Source organism: Pyxicephalus adspersus, chromosome 9, assembly GCF_032062135.1.
Source record: "Pyxicephalus adspersus chromosome 9, UCB_Pads_2.0, whole genome shotgun sequence".
In the NCBI taxonomy this organism is placed as follows: domain Eukaryota; kingdom Metazoa; phylum Chordata; class Amphibia; order Anura; family Pyxicephalidae; genus Pyxicephalus; species Pyxicephalus adspersus.
Window position 1 is genome coordinate 65,161,099 of NC_092866.1, and position 18,442 is coordinate 65,179,540.

The 18,442-nt window shown below is 44.0% G+C and overlaps 1 protein-coding gene across 4 annotated transcripts in view; it reads left to right on the top strand.

Annotated features, from left to right (window-relative positions):
* Positions 1-240: 240 nt before the first annotated feature.
* SCUBE2 (signal peptide, CUB domain and EGF like domain containing 2) overlaps positions 241-18,442 on the top strand; it is a 22,609-nt gene continuing 4,407 nt past the window's right edge. Inside the window, exons 1-13 of one of the 4 annotated variants that reach the window (XM_072422339.1) lie at positions 241-428; positions 2,110-2,235; positions 3,790-3,906; positions 4,041-4,115; positions 4,321-4,437; positions 5,067-5,189; positions 5,750-5,866; positions 8,918-9,040; positions 11,082-11,198; positions 12,450-12,521; positions 15,400-15,504; positions 17,131-17,271; positions 17,459-17,662. In XM_072422339.1, the coding sequence (XP_072278440.1) occupies positions 404-428; positions 2,110-2,235; positions 3,790-3,906; positions 4,041-4,115; positions 4,321-4,437; positions 5,067-5,189; positions 5,750-5,866; positions 8,918-9,040; positions 11,082-11,198; positions 12,450-12,521; positions 15,400-15,504; positions 17,131-17,271; positions 17,459-17,662 (1,462 nt within the window). In that variant the 5' untranslated portion in view covers positions 241-403. The remainder of the gene's footprint in view (positions 429-2,109; positions 2,236-3,789; positions 3,907-4,040; positions 4,116-4,320; positions 4,438-5,066; positions 5,190-5,749; positions 5,867-8,917; positions 9,041-11,081; positions 11,199-12,449; positions 12,522-15,399; positions 15,505-17,130; positions 17,272-17,458; positions 17,663-18,442) is intronic. The other 3 variants (XM_072422336.1, XM_072422338.1, XM_072422340.1) reach the window with 3 other exon arrangements.

An 18,442-nucleotide genomic window follows, 5' to 3' on the forward strand; every position in this document is an offset into this window, starting at 1 on the left:
GGGGGCTGCTATCATATGGTCAGTATGTTAAGGTCGGGGTGCTTGGTAACATTTTTAGGGTATTTGTGTTGTTTTGTCTGGGTTGGGTTGGCTGTATGGGGAACAGGAAGGGTGCAGTTAGGGTTGGCCGGGGCTTGGTGTTGGATTGCGGAGCGGTATTATGATGGGGGGAGGGTGGTTTGTTTTTGTTAAGATAATATTATGGCAGCGTAATGTACTCCATGCGCCATTGAGCAATGTTACCCTCCGATGGGGAGGATTTGGATCTTGTTACAAGAAGCCAGGACTGGCAATTTGCTTTAGGGCTTCCGGGGGTCAGAGGTCACCTGGTTGGATGATGAAAAGGCCACATTAAGTGTAATTTAGAGGCTGAGATTGAGACGAATGGACCTGGCTGGAGGAAATGGGGCCGCGGGAGCCCCGAGCAGGTGAGGCTGTGGGAGTTCAGCTGGATTTCTGCGGTTTTGTTGGATAAACATTTCTCCGTAAAACCGCGCGGCCTCCAGTTCATGGCTGGCGATTATCTTGCTGAAACACAAAAAGATTCTGCGGTTTCTGCTTGGAACAGAAAGTCCGGCCAAAGCCAATTCTGTTTTTTTTTTTTTAATTTTGAATAATTTGGGATTCGGTTGGTTTAGAGACGGCAAAGTGAAAGAGATGAAGATTTCCCGAAGAACCTGAACATCTTCGGGGGGGGGATAGAAGGTGGAGTGGTTGTGCAATGCATTGTATGTCATTGTGTGCCCCTTCCTCCCCAAAATATGCTTTTTCCTATCGCCCATCATTGTCACAACCCCTCCTCCATGGTGGTCACTGGGCATCCCCATTATAGTGCTGCTTAACATTCTAGCATTTATTACCCCCAGTGCCACCAATATGCCCCATTATCACCATCATGTCTACCATCTGAAGCCATTGCTTTATTCTCCCTCAATAAGTGGCATGCCGGTCCCTTTGTGACCACACACAGTCAGTGATAAAACATAAAAGTGACAACAGCTCTGAATATAGGAGCATTGCAGCATTGTTGCCACTTTATTGCAGCAGGATGGATTAGGCGGACTTCACTGGAGAATCAGCTAACTTGTACCAACGTGTACCGGTATTTTGCAGACCGTATGCCCATACCAGGGGGCACAAAGTGATGAAATTAAGTCGTATTGCTGAATCTTTCATAGGAGGTCTCATTGGCTGCTGTCATTGATGGCGATATCGTTGTCGTCTTTTTATAATGGCTTTGCCTTTTCTTTAGTCTGAGCCGTCACCCCGTGTCAGAGACCTGCAAATTCTCAACTTTCGACCTCCTGATTGCGAAGCAGAACAAAGCCCAGAGGCTTCCACGAGCTGCGCCAAGGTCTTTATTTTATAGGCTGTTACAGCGTTGTCTTCAGTTTCACCATCAAACTTTTTTTCTTTTAGCGCAGACTTGCTGGAAAGTCCTCCGGAGGGTTTTTTTTTATAAAGCCGCGATATTAATATACGAGTTCCCAGCATTTTCCCTGCGTCCACAAGCCAACATCAACTTCCACTTTTTCCAGCTTGTCAAGCTGCGGTCTGGATGTTCAGCCGGTCGGCCGGTCCAGATAGTCGTCACATTGTAGCAGGTTCTTAGGTGTCGGTAAGATGGCCCCAAATGAGGGATTTATAGGCGAGAAATCGCTTTTATTTTTGATACACAGATCGCGTTTCCATTTGGATTGAAATAACGTTACAGCGCTGAGGGTTGGGGTCGGTGCTAAGCCTGCGGCCCAAGCAAGCCAAACTCATAATATCGGCCCTTGGTTTATCCTGGCAGAACCGGAGCGGCAGATTTATTTCAGGGATTAAAAATGAGCTTCCCACCTGCAGAGAAAAAGAAGGATTGCAGAACTGTTGTAACACATTGTATCACTTTAGGAGCTGCAGAGATAACCCCATGTACAGCAGAGTCCTCCCGCAGAGCAGAGTATTTCAGGAGAGGAGAGGTATAGAGGAAGGAGCAGAGTCCTCCCGCAGAGCAGAGTATTTCAGGAGAGGAGAGTTATAGAGGAAGGAGCAGAGTCCTCCGTGTCTTTTATGTCTTTCGTTACTCCTTATGGATGAATCTTTTTTTTGTTTTTGTTTTTTCAGAAGGTCTGAGCTGTATGAACAAGGAACATGGCTGCGCCCATATCTGCCGAGAGACGCCAAAAGGTGGAGTAGTGTGCGATTGCCGGCCGGGATTTGAGCTCGCCAAGAATCAGCGTGATTGTATTTGTAAGTTGGCATTGCTGGGGCTCCCGGGAAAATGAATGAGAAGATTCACCTTAGCTATTCCTCCAGAGTTTTTATTCATTTCTAGGTCTCATGGAATAGGTGGGTTCTCAAATCACTTCTTATATAGAGCAGCTGAGATCCTGATAGCAACAAAGTTTATTTTGTAGATAATAAAAGCAGCCATATCCCGAGGTAAAAGCACAGAAACTTCAATTATCTTACATTCCCTTTTTTATCCATGTACAATGTGCCTGAAACTGCAAGGAAATGTTACTACTCTGGAAAGAGCCAATTCCCTTGTACTGCCCCTCCCTCCCTTCCTTCTGCTGGGAGTGTTTAATTACTGCCTGTGCTGGTCCAGCTCCTCACTACACAGCCAGGGGAGGAGTGAAGAGGAATTCTATATTGGCAGCTCAGTGCTGGGGCCGCGGATTTTAGATCCAATATCGCGGCGCCCAGCGGCAGTCTTGTGGGTTTGCAATAAATTCACAGATAAATACCGTGGCTAAAATATTTTATCTTATTATATCTTATTATAATATTATAATCTTGTGGAAATGAGTGACAGGGCCCCTTTAAAGAATATTTTCAGTGCCTGGGCTTTCATGGGTTAAATATATTCCTGACACTGATTAGGTATCCATAAATCTTGTTGAAATCCAGTTAGGACGGTTTTGGAGCTCCCATCCAGCTGAGTAACGCATATTTTCCGGAGGCGCAGTACTAATTGCATTAATTGCGGTGATTAAAAGTCGGCTGATTTAGGAGATTTTGTGAAGCCAAATAAAAGGAGTTTCGGAAAATCAGATTCATGCCAAGAAAAAAGATTCAAACTTGGTAAAGGTTGAGCGGTTCGATCTGTCGTCCGCCAACAGCCGCACTACATCAGCCGCACTCCCAACGGCGAGTTATCGGTTTCATTATTCGGCTTTTAGGGGAAATAGTTGTGAAATGGCCGAGGACGGCAATGTTAAATAAACTAAAGACTGGAGGGCCGGGGGCCAGCCTTGGGGGGCCACTGGGGAATTCATGGAAATTACACACGGCTGGAACTTTTACTGATTGCTTCTGTCTATAAAATGTCGAAATCAATATGTTTTGTTTCTTTGAATTATTTCTACCATTTTCATTCATTTTTACGGTGCAGCAATCCTCGATCGGTTTGCAGCCTATTTGCTGAGCTCTCGCTGTAAAACTGATACAAACAGAATCACATTAACCACATTCACTAGAAAGCTCCATCCAAGCAATAATGAGAACTTATAATGGGGGGAAGCTGCTGCTGTCTTCTAGATGGACATCACATTGATTTATTCATTTAGTGTTGGGAATCCCATAACAATTACATTATTACCATCAGGGGGAGGGTACAGTTGGGTTCATCTTCTGTAATGCAGCAGAACTGTGAATAGTGGTGGAGGGTTTCCCCAATAAAGCCATAGGGGGTTCCAGCAGTCACACAACATATTGATTTCCGGTTGAGCTCCCTTAATGTGTTTTTCCTGCCTTGTAGCGGGCTTTGTATGACGTCTCTGTGATTTGTTGTCTTCTCAGTGACGTGTGCCCATGGAAATGGAGAATGCCAACACACGTGTAATGACACCGACTCCGGGCCCGAGTGTAGCTGCCACCCCAAGTTCACGCTGCTGGAGGATGGGAAGTCGTGCGCCGGTCAGTGTAATTATTACTATCTGGGGCCGCTGTGCTACTTCTTTGCTTGGCTCCTCACTAGGATCAATCTTTCTGCTCCTCATTCACTCATAGTGAATGTTTTTTGACCCACTTTGGTCTGTTTTACTCACCAGAGAAAGAGGAGTTGGAGGGCAACTCCACGTCATTGGCCGATGTGGACAAACGGGTGAAGCGCAGACTAGTGATGGGTAAGAGTCATGGGGTGTCTGGGTGCCAAAGAGCAATTCACCCGCGCTGTGAATATAGCGGAGCAAAGGATGCTGGGTATTTGGGGCCACATTGGGGCCACATTGGGGCCTAAATCCTTCCAGGGCATGGTAATAAGCTGACCTGGAGGGAATTCTATTCTTTATGCCGTAGGAGGAGTGACGATGATCTGTTTTCTCCCCGCAGAGACGTGCGCTGTGAATAACGGAGGGTGTGACCGCACATGCCGGGACACATCGACCGGCGTTCGCTGCAGCTGCCCCATAGGATTTACCTTGCAGCTTGATGGCAAGACCTGCAAAGGTGGGTTGTAGGCTGCATTCAGAGAGGGGGCAGGGATGCACGTTGGCGGGGAAGCGCGGGAAAGCCGGCGGCGGTCTCTGTGCCAGGCGGATCTGACCGGGACCGGATAATGGCGATGGCTTTGTAATATAAATATATCGGCACACAGACATGTAGAACAGACCATAGCTTTCCTCTTCTCCCTTTGCTTGGCTGTCTCTGAGCACAGTATAGAATAAGCATGCAGCAAGTGAAGTCCCATTCAGAACAATGGGTCAGGGATCTCCAGGATCAATACAGCCTGATATTTCAGCAGTGACAGCTTTTCGGAACCCGTTTTGCTGACTAGGCAAGTTTGCCAAGCAGCTGAGATAAAAGCAGTTACACAACAAGACGCTTTGCTAAAGTTTCCTCTTAGTACTTGTTGTCATTTTAGAGTCTCGCTTGAGCATTTACTTTTGAAATTTTTACAGCATTCATCATTCTGGTGACATGACGCCACATCATAATGCTGCATTCTCTGAGGGGCAGGTGACACGCCCCATGGGGCAAATCTTTAATGCCCCGGGCTCACATGAGCAGGGTCTGTGTTTCATGCCTGGTACTGAACGCGATGCAAAAATGTGAATGTATTATCCATGTCATTACAGATGTGGACGAGTGTCAGAGCGACAATAACGACTGTGAGCACTTCTGCCGCAATACCGCAGGGAGCTACGACTGCAGCTGCAGGGCCGGGTACAAGTTAATGCACAACGAAAAGCACTGCACAGGTACAAAGACTGGGAGATGATTGGCCGCAGCAGCTAGTCCCCTCCAATGAAGCTACAGCCCTATATTTATATATGTTATTCTACGTTCCATACCTAGGAGACAGCTAGGAGCGTGCAGTAGTGCATGCTGCTATTGGTAAGATCATGTTGGTCCACATTAAATATCGGGAACCAATCAGCACACAGGGATCACAGATGCTTGGCGAACAAACCTGCAGCCTCAGAGAAAAGCAGCGAAAGCCACAGCAGGCCAAAGCCGTCACTGCGCACATTTAAACATAACTGCAGCAGGTCAAAGCCGTCACTGCGCCCATTTAGAGACAGCTGAAGCAGGCCAAAGCCGTCACTGCGCACATTTACATTCTTAAAACAATGTAACAATTTTAATTTGCATACTTAATTTTTGTCAGGTCACCTGATACTGATACCTGATACCGATACTGCTAAAATTTGATGGGGGTAATGCATGCATCAGGGGCCTCTTGTCATGTAGGGATTAATGTATTAAAACCTCATGCTGACCAATGAAGTAACTGTCGTCTTCTTCATGTTGCCTGCAGATATTGATGAATGCTCCTTCGATCGGATGTGTGACCACGCCTGCATCAATTACCCCGGGTCCTTTGCCTGCATTTGTGACAAGGGTTACACCCTTTACGGGCTGACACACTGCGGAGGTGAGTACCTGGCGGGGGTAGAAAGTCACTAATGGGGTTTTGTAAAGGGAGCTTTTCAGTTGCTGTCACTTTTTGGCGGGAATAGGTCACATGGTCAGTAGCAGAATCACTGAGGCCCCCTGCTGGTGCTCATTGGGAATGTTCTCAACATTGACAAATCGGATTCTGCAAATAAAAATATGGAAGCGCAGTTCCAGTGTCTCCTTTTGTCCTGGTTAACCAGGTTCTGGGAACATGGTGACAGGAAATGATGTCTGAATTGGTGCAACCTGCAAGACAAGGATCATACTACTACATTAATCTGAACCTGTCCAGCTGCCAAATTATAATATATTCCCAGTGTTGGCTAATCATGGAATGTAGGGGTGACCCATTCACAGAACTGCTTCTAGCTCCTGAGTGCGCATAACAATACTGAATGACAGGACACCATAGCCTTTGCTGCTACACATGACAAGTGAACCCGTCTGTCCTGCACAGACAAAGAGCAAGGAAGAATACTGGGATTCTTGCATTAGCTCAGTTGTGACTGGTTCTCTTTAAAGTAAACTGATTGGAAGCTGTGACTCCGCTTTGGTGTCTCCATGGACTGATTTTTCTTTTTGCCCTTTAAGGGGCGGCTATGATGGCCTTGTTAGCTGTCCTAGCTGATTCTTCCCGGCAGCGATGAGTAAACGTTTGCTAATAATACCCGCTGTGAGTGTTTGCTAAGTGACTGTACAAAGGGTCCATTATGGGAGGGCGAGAGGGCCCTGCCCCACCCCTCCTGCCAGGGGCCTATTCACACCTGCTAAGTCTTGGGTGCAGGGTGCAACATTTCCATTGTGATGTCATAGATTGGGTGGAATTCTATAAAACATGCTAAATAGTTTATTTGTAGCCATTAAATGTCCCGGGTTTGGCTTTCTGCGTCATGCCATGCTGGGAATCAGCCGTGGATCTGTGCGCTATTGAGAACAAATCGTTCATTCTACCGATTTATATTGTGCATAGGGCAGCCTTCTGCTGGGGGCCCAATATGGAGCTTTGTGGGGCAATACAGATAAATGGCATTCGGTGCTACAGCTGGGAATGATTTATGCAATTTCTGACTTTTCTTGTAGTCAGGCCTTGGACAAGCTCTCCCATTGGTCCTGGTGCTGGGGGTGTGTCTGAGCTCTAGCTAATGATTGGTGTTTGCACAATATAAGTGATCAAATGTTATAAATTCATATTTTTTATTTTATTAACCTTTGTTTAAGGAAACGATCTTCCTGCGTTAGCCATAAGGGGTTAAACCTTTCCCCTCCTACCCTCTTCAGAAATAAAGTGTCGGCCTGACCGCATTGCAGACTTTTGCGGCACGGCATCTAACCGCCGGTGAAATCATAAAAATGCCAAAAATACAGCCTCTTAATGCCAAGTGGTTCCTTGCGGTGTGCCCATCTCTCTTGGTGTCTCTTCCCTTCGTTGCCCTTTGGCCAAATGGAAAATCTTCGCCTTCGTGAGAGGGCCGATTGTCACACCAGGAGCCCAAAATACTCCCTGAACTTTCACTCGGAATCCAGCGGTGTGGAAACTTGGCAGTGGATGATCCCTGCGGAGAACGAGATTATATATCCTCATATTATAAGCCGGGGACTGAGTGCTGGGATTCCCAGATAAGGGGGGCTTCCGCAGTGTAGGGAAGAGGGGGAATTTGGGGTAAAATATGCCCCTCTAGACTTTATACCCCCAGGCTGCATACAGGGCCTCGTCCTTTATAAAGCCTCATGTAACCCCTTCTTTCGTCATACAACCTCCCACCATCTTTTTGCATCCTCCCCAATCCTTTTTAAAGCCTCAATTTCCTATATACAGCCTCCACCGGCCTTTACACAGCACCCCCCAATCTGTCATACAGCCCCAACTTTTATATAATTACCCCCCAGCTTTATACAGCCTGTCCCTCATTCATACAGCTCTTTACAGCCTCCATACTGTTCATTCCGCCTCCCCAAATTTCATAGAGCCCTTCAAGTCTTAACGCACCCAACAGCTTTCATACAGCACCCTCAAATCTTTCCTATGACCCCAACTTTTATAAAATCGCCCTTCTATTATAGAAACCCCCCAACCCTCGCCCTCATTCATTTAGAATTTTTCAGCCTCCAACCTTCATATATCTCCCCAAGTCTTCATACAGCCCTACAGCTTCCATACAGCCCTTCCCCCACAATTCTTCCTGCCTTCCTGCCCCCCCCCCAATTAATAAACCAATTATTTAAACTATGAGGATTTTCAGGTGCGGTATTAAAATAAATATAAAATTATATATAAAAAAAATAACCTAATTTATTATGTTTACTTGTTAAAACAATCATGCTAGAAACACACATATCTCAATGAGTACAAAGTTTACATGAATATTTCATATTGTTCAAACTTTTTGTCCTTACCCATAGGCTTCTTCAGAAGGACATAATGTATCATCAAATTCTCTGTATATTCTCCAAAATGCAAACTTCACCTTTGCGCCAATTAAGTTTAATTTTCTCTTTCTTCCAAAAATTCACAATGATTCCAAAGACTTTCATCCACAGCTTTAAGTAAAGTGACACAACTCCATGCTTTTTATCACTTATTTCCTAATGCCATAATAACCATTCACTAAAAGTACAACCTTTCACTTTGCATTCACTTGGAATCCAATAGACTTTAAAACTTTGATGTCACGTACCTGAGCCATTCTGCATGGGGCTCCGGGGTCACCACCTCTCCAAAACAACTCCAATGTCCATTTATTTGATTATGATTCTTATATTGTTTCTTACAGCTGAACTCCTCGTATCCCCTGTAAACATTTAGTTTTAGAGGCTTCTGATAAATAAATGAACCCCCTGAATCCGGCTGCATGCTTTGCATGTATTTGGTTTTGTATGACTGTTGGACGCCATAAACAATTGCTGCAGAATTTATGTTTTCTAATTGCACATTTAAAGGCAGAATTAATGGTTTGGGGTATTTTCCTTTCTTTTCCTGGCTGTTTTCGCTGTGATTCTCTTTGTTCTGATGTTGTTCTCTATTTCTTAGACATTAACGAATGCAGCATCAACAATGGCGGCTGTGCGCACACCTGCGTCAACACGATGGGCGATTATTACTGCCAGTGTCCCCCGCGCTACAAGTTACACTGGAACCGCAAGGACTGTGTGGGTAAGAGACGGTTATGTGGACTCCACTCCTTTATCACATTGGGGTCAATTCACTAAAATGTAACACCTGGGGGGCTTCAATCCATGCAGGGCGCACGGCAATGATCATTTTCTACAAAAAAACAATTTTCCAATTCCCCAAAGCTGGAATGAGCAGACACAAGTTATTTTATTGTATTATTTTATTCCAATAATCTTCATTTATATTCCGTTATATTGCACCTAGCAGGGGATCAGTGAGAGTTTCCAGGAGGTGAACCCATTGCATTTATATTTTATTTATCTGCAATATTTTCCCATTTCCTCCCATATTGTCCCTTACCCAAATATCAGCCAACAGAAATCCAGAGAGCTGCTAACTTCCTGTAGTGAGCTGACAACACTAAAAAAATTTAATAATACAGAAACAAGGAAGGGCAAGATCTGGAGGGGTAGAGGGGGGTTTGGGGTAAATTTTGGGTAATTCTTAGGGTAAAAATGATCATTGTGTCCCCTGTTTTATATGAGGGAAAATTTTAGGGAGATGAAATTGTGAACACAGGTAAAGTTACATTTACATCTCAGTGAATTGTCCCAGTTGCAGAGGATATTGGGTGCTCTAATTCTGGAGCACTACAAGTCCCAGCAGGGTGCATTAGCCATTGAAACACCTAAAGTCATATTGGGTCCATGAAACTCATTATCATTATTATGTCACATGATTGTGTTCTTATTGTCCATGAAATGATAAAACAGGAGATACTTTACCTTTCACCTTCCTGTGTGCTGAGTGATTGGCCGGCGTGTGTTGTGTGCCGCCATCCTGTCACTAATACCTGATCTGTCCTCCGTACTTACCTGTTGGCGTCTCTTGCATTGCATGCTGGGAGTTTGTTCATTGGGATGGCTGAGGGATGTGGTGCAAAGGCTAAATAATTTCTCCATTGCTGGGGATGGGGGGTTATAGGATTCTTGTTCCTCCATTATTGACCTAATTTTACCTTTTATTGTCTATAACCCATGTGAATGTCTTCTGATCAATATTGTTACTTTCACCTGTATTGTAATTCTGTACTGTGTCACCGCCGGTGAATCGGCTATAACGTTGTCTGACGAGGTAAGGAAAGTCTGACATCTGCAAGATAAAGATTGTATTCATTATATGTTTGTCATATTGTGACTGCAAGAACTGTTTGTATTCTACCCCCCCCCCCCATACGCTTCCTGCCCTTACTCTAATGCCCCCCATACGGTCCCTGCCCTTACTCTAATGCCCCCCATACGGTCCCTACCCTTACTCTAATGCGCCCCTATACTGTCCCTGCCCTTACTCTAATGCCTCCCCCTATACGGTCCCTGCCCTTACTCCATTGCCCTCCCTATACTTTCCCTGCCCTTACTCTAATGCCCCCCATACGGTCCCTGCCCTTACTCTAATGCCTCCCCCTATACTTTCCTTGCCCTTACTCCATTGCCCTCCCTATACTTTCCCTGCCCTTACTCTAATGCCCCCCATACGGTCCCTGCCCTTACTCTAATGCCCCCCCTATACTGTCCCTGCCCTTACTCTAATGCCCCCCCTATACGGTCCCTGCCCTTACTCTAATGCCCTCCCTATACTTTCCCTTCTCTTACTCTAATGCCCCCCCTATTCTGTTCCTGCCCTTACTATTACCTCCCATGCCCTCCCTCCTGACCCCTGCCCCATTTGTCTCAGCACACGGTACTTTTTTCCTCCCCTTCATTTACATTCTCCCCCCAGCAAATCTTTCCTCCTTCCCATCCCCCCCCCGCCCCTTGCTGCTGTACCTCTCTGGTTCTAATTTTCCCTCTTGACCTTTGATCTCCTCCTTTTTTTTTACCCTTTTCACTTTTTCTCTCTAATTACCCCCTGCCCTTCACCGGCCCTTCCCCTCGGGTCATCCCCTTCTTTCTCCCTTTACCTCCCCCATGATACCCTTCTGCTTTCCCTTCCACCCCCCTGGGGGTATTGGGATCCTCCGGCACCGATATTGAAGTTCTTGCACTGTTTTCTCCATTTCTTCTGTTTTTATCCCATCTAGAGGCGGATATTCCCATCGCGGAGATCACTTCCTCCAAAGCTTCTCTGCAATGTGTGAAGAATGGCGGCACTGAGAGATGTTTCATCAATTGCCCTGCCCTGGTCCATTCCGTTCCTGGTAGGTGTTAGCTTAGGGACACCTAGGGGAATATGTATGGGGCATTAATAATCCCTTGGGAGGCTTCCTAAGGAAGAAATAAACCAATAAATGGTTAGACTGGCCTGTGCCAACCACAAGCGCCGCCCTCCTGGACACCAGCCGTCCGTGTTTAGCATCCCTGCTGAATGACTGCTGAGAGGAGATTATTGATCTGCATTGGGCAGAGCTGGGGGCCACAAGCACCAAATTCCACCCATAAGCATAAACCTGAACATGTAATAAAGCCAATATGGAATAACTACATAGGACGTGCTTTGATTTACACACGTGGCAGGGATGACGTCTGAACATGTCACATCCACACGGAGAGGGAAGAAGCTGTTATTGCTGGGAGCAATTGGCACGCCATTCACTTTTCATCGTTTTATATGATAATTCCTTTTCCTTCTAACATCCAACTGAATTTTGTCTTCCGGCACAGATTGGATTTTTCCTGGCATGACATTTACAGATTTTTCTGCTTTTAAAGAGAAGGCGCCAAAGTAACCCCCCACCCTCCGAAATTCTTCAAGTTTAATTTAAACCTTAAAGCCCCACCTAAGGGTATATTATATGTATATTATATTTATGGGGTAATTTATTACCCCCGGCTGCCTGAATCTGCTGGAAAGCTCTCTGTGCTCCTCTCTGATAAATATTTATCTGTGGAAGTCTTGTGATTTCTTTCCTGGCTTGATTTATGTATTTGATGGATATTATGATACGTCTCTGATATATGTCAAAGATTCACTCATATTTCCTCTATTAGAGGAACACTGGAAAGTCTTTGCTGGCTGATAATGGTAATAGAAGCATCTGAGACTTATACAAATATTTCACAAGTTCACTTTATTAGTTATTCAAACTAAAGAAGAAAAAAGAAATTCATCGTTGCCTACCAATCCTTTGATGTGTTCAATCCTGCCAATACCTCACCTCTGTTCTAAGGAGATATAATGGGATCACTTTATTATAAGACTACAGAACACTCCCACCCACTTCCCTAAGGGAAAGATTTCAGTTCAGTATACATTGGAATTCTAGTAACAGGTATTCCCTAAACTTGTTAAAAAAGAGTAAATGCAGCCGCTATATTAAAGAACGATAAGCTGCAATATATTTACCGTATTATTATTGATCACTTGACCAGTTAGATCTTGGTGAATATTATCCTCACACATCAATACTTCTAATTCTGGATCTATAACAATGAGATCTTTGTCTTCTCAGGACTGCAGGAATCTTATACCCTCACCTGTGGAAAACCGAGACACCCCAAAGGCAACGAGACTGCTAATGGAGGTAAGTGGGGTCTTTTACCGAATTGTCTCTCAGTGCTCAACCCATTGCAGTTGTGAAAGTTTATTGTCCCCTTTGTGTTATATCCACTCCAAGTATTGTTTTATCGTCAGCATAGGAAGCTATTTTATTGTAAAAGTGGGGAAATTGTGGCTTTCCTTATGGCATGAGAATATAGGCAACGAGGCAGCCAGTCTGATCTGATCTTATAGGCCAGGGGTGTCAAACTCTGGTCTGGGGGCCAAATCTGGCCCCTAACATCCCTTTTTTAGGGCCCCAAAGGAATCCTAAATATGAACTGCAGCTGGCCCGCCGCTACATTGAAATAGCCCCGCTACTACAATTTCCGGCATCACTCGTGTCTATAGACCAGCGGGCTCTCTGCCTGTCCATGGCCCTGCATTGGACTGTTTTATAGATGCAAGTAATGCCGGGAATTTTAGCGGCGCTATTTCAATGAAGAGTTTCAGCGGCGGGCACTCATAAGATTTAGCTTGGCATTGGCCGCGTTTGGCATTTTCAGCACTCTGCCTCAGCTTTTCCTTGCTACCCTTTTCCCTTCTGTTGGATTTTCATAGAAGAATATTATTATTATTATTATTGTTAGCCTGTGCAAAAAGGTTACCATTGAAATTTAACTCCGAAGGCTACAAATAGAGAAAAAGGCAGAAGATTTTTTCCTAAGTAAAATAAAAAATAAAAAACTTTTTTATGCCTTTTTCTTTATTATAAGCTTGTTCCAGATTGAATGTGAAGCAAATCCTCTTTTTTTTTTCTCTTATGAGAAGGAAACATTTCCTCAATTTTTTCAATAAATTTCAAGGTTTGCCCCCGACTTTGTCTAAGTTTTTAATTTTGTCCCTCTGTGTATTGGAGTTTGACCCCCCTGCTATAGATGAAATGCTGTAGCTTGAATTGCTGAAAATAATAATGATTACAATAGGGAGTGTCATGCTGACCCCAGGCTCATAATGGGCACATGAGCACCAGGACCGGACCATGGAGCAATAAAAGAAGGTGGCCGGGTCTGATGAGTCTCATTTACATAATTTGGATGAAGTCATTTGGTGATGCCCCATGTGGAGGCAACAAGTTGCACTATGGGAAGAAAACAGGTTGGACTGCGCATTTAAAGGATTTGCTTCCAAAATCTTGGTGCCGGATACCACAGAACATCTTTTAGGTCTGGAGGAGTCCATGCCCAGAGCCAAACATGGCTGGCAAACCAGACAATTCCCCCTTGTCCCCACCTTCTCCAAATGAAAGAATTACATGGGCTGCAAGGAGCTGGAATTTTATGCCTTTGGAGCTCCCACTTCATATTTGCCCAATTGCCTATTTTGTCTAAAACCGTTCCCCATTTGGGATTAAACAATATTGGGACGGGGGGATTATTGTTTTGGCTGATCGGTGTTATAGGATTGTACAGTTTTGATTATTAGAGTTTATTAGTTTAATTTGGGGAAATGATCTGGATTGCTTTGTGATGAACAAAACCCTTACCTGGTAAGTTCACAATTACCCCTTGGGTTTAGTTTTGCCCCTACTGCAGGTCTAAAAGTTTGAACTATTTCCTAACCACAAGACAATCACATGTGAATGATAGACATTGTATACCGGGCTGATGGAGAGGAGTCCATGGGGGTCAGACCATGACAGGCAGCACCAATACAGAATGCAGCGACACCGAGAACACAAAGTGGCTGCAATGTCTCTGTGTTTATGGGAGAAACAATTGCAGAGCTCCGATTGCTCTGATCGTTATGTCTGTGACCAGCTTTACCTTAACCTATTATTATTATTAAACAGGATTTATATAGCGGCAACTACTAGATTGTAAGCTCTTCGGGGCAGGGTCCTCTCCTCCTGTATCACTGTCTGTATTAGTCTGTCATTTGCAACCCCTATTTAATGTACAGCGCTGCGTAATATGTTGGCGCTATATAAATCCTGTTTAATAATAATAATATTAATATTAATAACATATTACGCATATTATGACAGACAGATACTGGCAGTGATACAGGAGGAGAGGACCCTGCCCCAAAGAGCTTACAATCTAGGCGGTCTAGTCATAGAATCACCACGCTTGGCTCCCGGCACCATTATTATACTCTGCTGATCCCACTTCTCTCACAGCCGAGAGCATAAGAATGTCTGAGATGAATTTTTTCCTGTTGTTGTTTCAGAAATGATTATCGCTAATTAGGTTATAATTACCAACTGTGAGATGACAGGGCCGGGCTTGTCACCGCAGCTTCCTGCAGATCTAAAAACATTTGTCTGGCCAGGAGGAGCCGAACGTCCCAGCAATATATTTGTCTGCTCGGTGAACAAACACCGGGGTTTAATCATGTCAGGGAAATCCTAAAGCTGCATTCACCGTGGTATATGACTCCCATAGGATGGCCCTACTCCTCATTTTATTGCTAAACAATAAAAGAAATGATAAAGTAAAAGTGACTGAAAATGGTGATAACATGAATCCTCGGAAGAAAGATTGGGGTATTGGAGAACCGACCAATCAAACATGATCTTTACTTATATTCTGCCCTGTGATCTCGTAAAACGTTTTGTTGACTTTTGCATTCTCTCTGTCCCAATTCACATTGTCCCCAGCTTTGTCTGAGCACGGAAGAACATTTACCCCTCTAATGTGGAGATAAGAAGGGGGGATGTTCTGTAAACCTGCCCTATGGTGACAACGCTGCTTCCCCATATAGTACAGAGACTGAGCGTTGTCACCCTAGAACAGGATGAGTTGGAATAATTTGTGATCTGCTGCAAGTCAATGATTTTCTGGTGACACATTTCCAATGATTTGTTGGTGTTTCTTGTATTGATAACTTCTGATAAGTTTTGTTTTCCTTTCCCCCTGTAGATCTTCTCACCATACACACAACAATCTCACTTAAGTCGAATGATGGTGCTTGCAGGATGAAGCGGACAGACGCCTACCAGGGACTCGCCCACAACAAGGTGTCAGGTAGGAACTCGCCCGCCAGTCGGTACAAAGCAGGAGGGGCCCTCGTTTCCTGTGTGTGGACTGAATTCGGAATCCAGTCTGTGAATCTCCTGCCAGAATCCGATGTTAGAGACAATCCTGCACCCAGAGTCCTCAAATGGGCCACATTCTGTTTACTAATAAATTGTTGGGGTGACTATATTACCTGCAGCATATTTTATACTCATTTTCTATTAATATATAGCCGACGAGCGTCTTAATTATTTGCTGTACCCCACCCCTTAGTAAATTTCAAAATCGAGACAAATTTCCCATATGTCCTTTTTTAGGTAATAATAATAATTACACTTTTACACACATATTACTTTGAATAAAATCATTTCATATTTATTGATAAATTCTTAGTAAAACAACAAATTCTATACACAAACCAATTATTGTATCCCAATGATTATATATCCAACAAGATGTTTTCACATCCACAAGCACCATTTCTTTTCTTTCTATAAATCTCAATATCAATTCGCCTATTACAGCTTCATCAGAACAAATACCAAGATCTCCATACATGATTCTAAATACAAACACATTTCTTTTACTATAAAATATTCACTTGGCATTATCATATATTTATTTACATTTCCATGATTACTTGATTCCCCAGGGATGACATTTTCACTATTATCAAATTAAAAACAATTTAGGAACTTTATGACTTTTATAAGATTTTTAGCAGCTTGTAACAGGAATTGAGGAATAGAGCAACAAATGCTTCTTCTATTCAAAGACGGGAAGAAAACAGAGAGTTCCACCTAAAACATATCTATGTATCCTTATACAATCCAACAAACATAACAATATGTATACATGCACATATATATCTTTTGTGTTTATTCAAACCCTTATACATCATCAACATAAATACTCCAGTGTATAATCAATGAAACTCCAATCCTATTTATTAAGCAATCCAGCCTCTGGAAATCACTCTCCTATATCTGCACTCCATGATTTCCTCTAATTTATCACCATTGATTGCAAACTGCTAACGGATGGGGCACATGCTGCTAAAAGCTGACCTAAGCTAGAAAGAAAGTCAAAATGCTAAAGCTCAGATTACACAAGCAGCTGAATCTGAGGAATGACTTCTTCCTCTTTCTGCATGTTCTGTTCAGAGAGGGATATAAAGAGATTCTAATAAAGAGAAACAATCAGAAAGCAAACAGCTCCTGCTATTCTTCCTTTAGGTGTAAAATGTATTCAATGTTTGTAAAAATAACAGATTTATATTAAAAGAAAACTTCAAATAAGTAACAATTCCAAATGTTAGATTCCCCATCAGCTTGCTCCTGAGGGCCAGACATTCACCTGGGTGACATTGTAATGATAATAATCCAGAAGTTTCATTTGAAGGTCTCCTAAGACGGAACTTTCGGGGGCTGATAACAGAAACATTTTAATGATCAGGATATAAAAACATAAACATCTATTTCATAGAGACACGGCGCTAATCACAGGGGGCGCCGTCGCTGCAGGAGGGTTAAATTGTTACATTGTATCAAACGGTTTTATCAGACGTTGTAATTAAACAAAGATCGGAATAATCCATCCCCCGCCTGCCCGTCTTCCTTTTATCTCTCCGCACAGAAAAACAAAACCTCGCCTTCGACAGATTTGACTTCGTAAACATAACGTGCAAGAGGCGGGCGAGCGGACGCAAGACAGCGGCTAAGGAGACGGTGATCACGGTGCAGTTTGAGCTGGAAGCCAATCAGAAGGAGGTGACAGGTTGGTTGGCAGGGTCGGGGTCGCTTTTTCTCGGCTTTTTCTTGCTTTCTGTCCAAGTATCTCCTGTTTTGTGACCAATTGGGTGACCAGGCAGAGCCGTTAGATTGGAATATAATGACACCGATGTTACCACCCATAATGCATTGCTGTTCTCTCCAGGCAGTGACCGGTTGTCATTTTCTCGCAGAGTCATGCAATTATAGCTGCGTAAGGAGAAAAGCGGAAAAAAGGCTCCGGAAGACGATCAGGGCGATGAGGAAGGCGATCGGCAAGGACCAGTTTCACGTACGGCTGTCCGGAAAGGACTTTGAAGTCACCAAAAAGATCCCCAAGGGATCAGAGACCCCAGAGGTGTGCGGAAGTGGTCAAGCACGCGTGGACAACAGATGTGGTAAGACACGGCTTCCTCACCTGGGATGGGGGGGGTGGGGGGTAAGTTTTTTGTCTTGGCACACCTATTGTGGTAAAGTAAAAACATCAACAAGATAAATTTAATGTTACCTTTAATTGGCCCCAAACGTTCACAGGGCCAATTCTAGGCCAATTCCTTAGTGGGCTCTTCATAAATCATCAACAGCTTCCAATTTTCAAACTTTCTCTTTCAGGGCCACAAAGACCATCCATGGGGTCCAATCAGCATTACACTTAGTTGAGTTCAATAGGTCATCAATAGGGTCCTTTTAAAGATATGCTTAGAGGGCCCCAAAGGTTGTTACCTGGGTTACTATAGGGTTAATTTTACTGGGCCCCATAGACCATCAATAGGGTTCATTTAATGTTACTCTTATGGGGCCCCAAAGACCATCAATGGGGGCCATTCAGTGGTACAATTAGTGGGCTCAAGAGACCATAGTCAAGGTCCTTTTAGGGTCCCAGACTTAGCGGGCCCCAAAGACTATCACTAGGGTCCTCTTTATGGGTACCCAATGTGGGGTCATGTTCCATTTGTGTGCTCCATGTGATGATTTATCCCATTGGAAAGCCAATTCTCTGCCGGACTCATGATGGCCCACCTTCAAATATTACGGACCAATAGGTGCCCACAATGCACTGCTTCAGCAACTATATGGCACGTTGGGTCATGTGGTATAAATCACTATTAATAGCATAGAAGTTTTTTAAAGACTTTTTGCATTATTTGTTGCATTATAAATGGGCAGCAGGGGCGGGG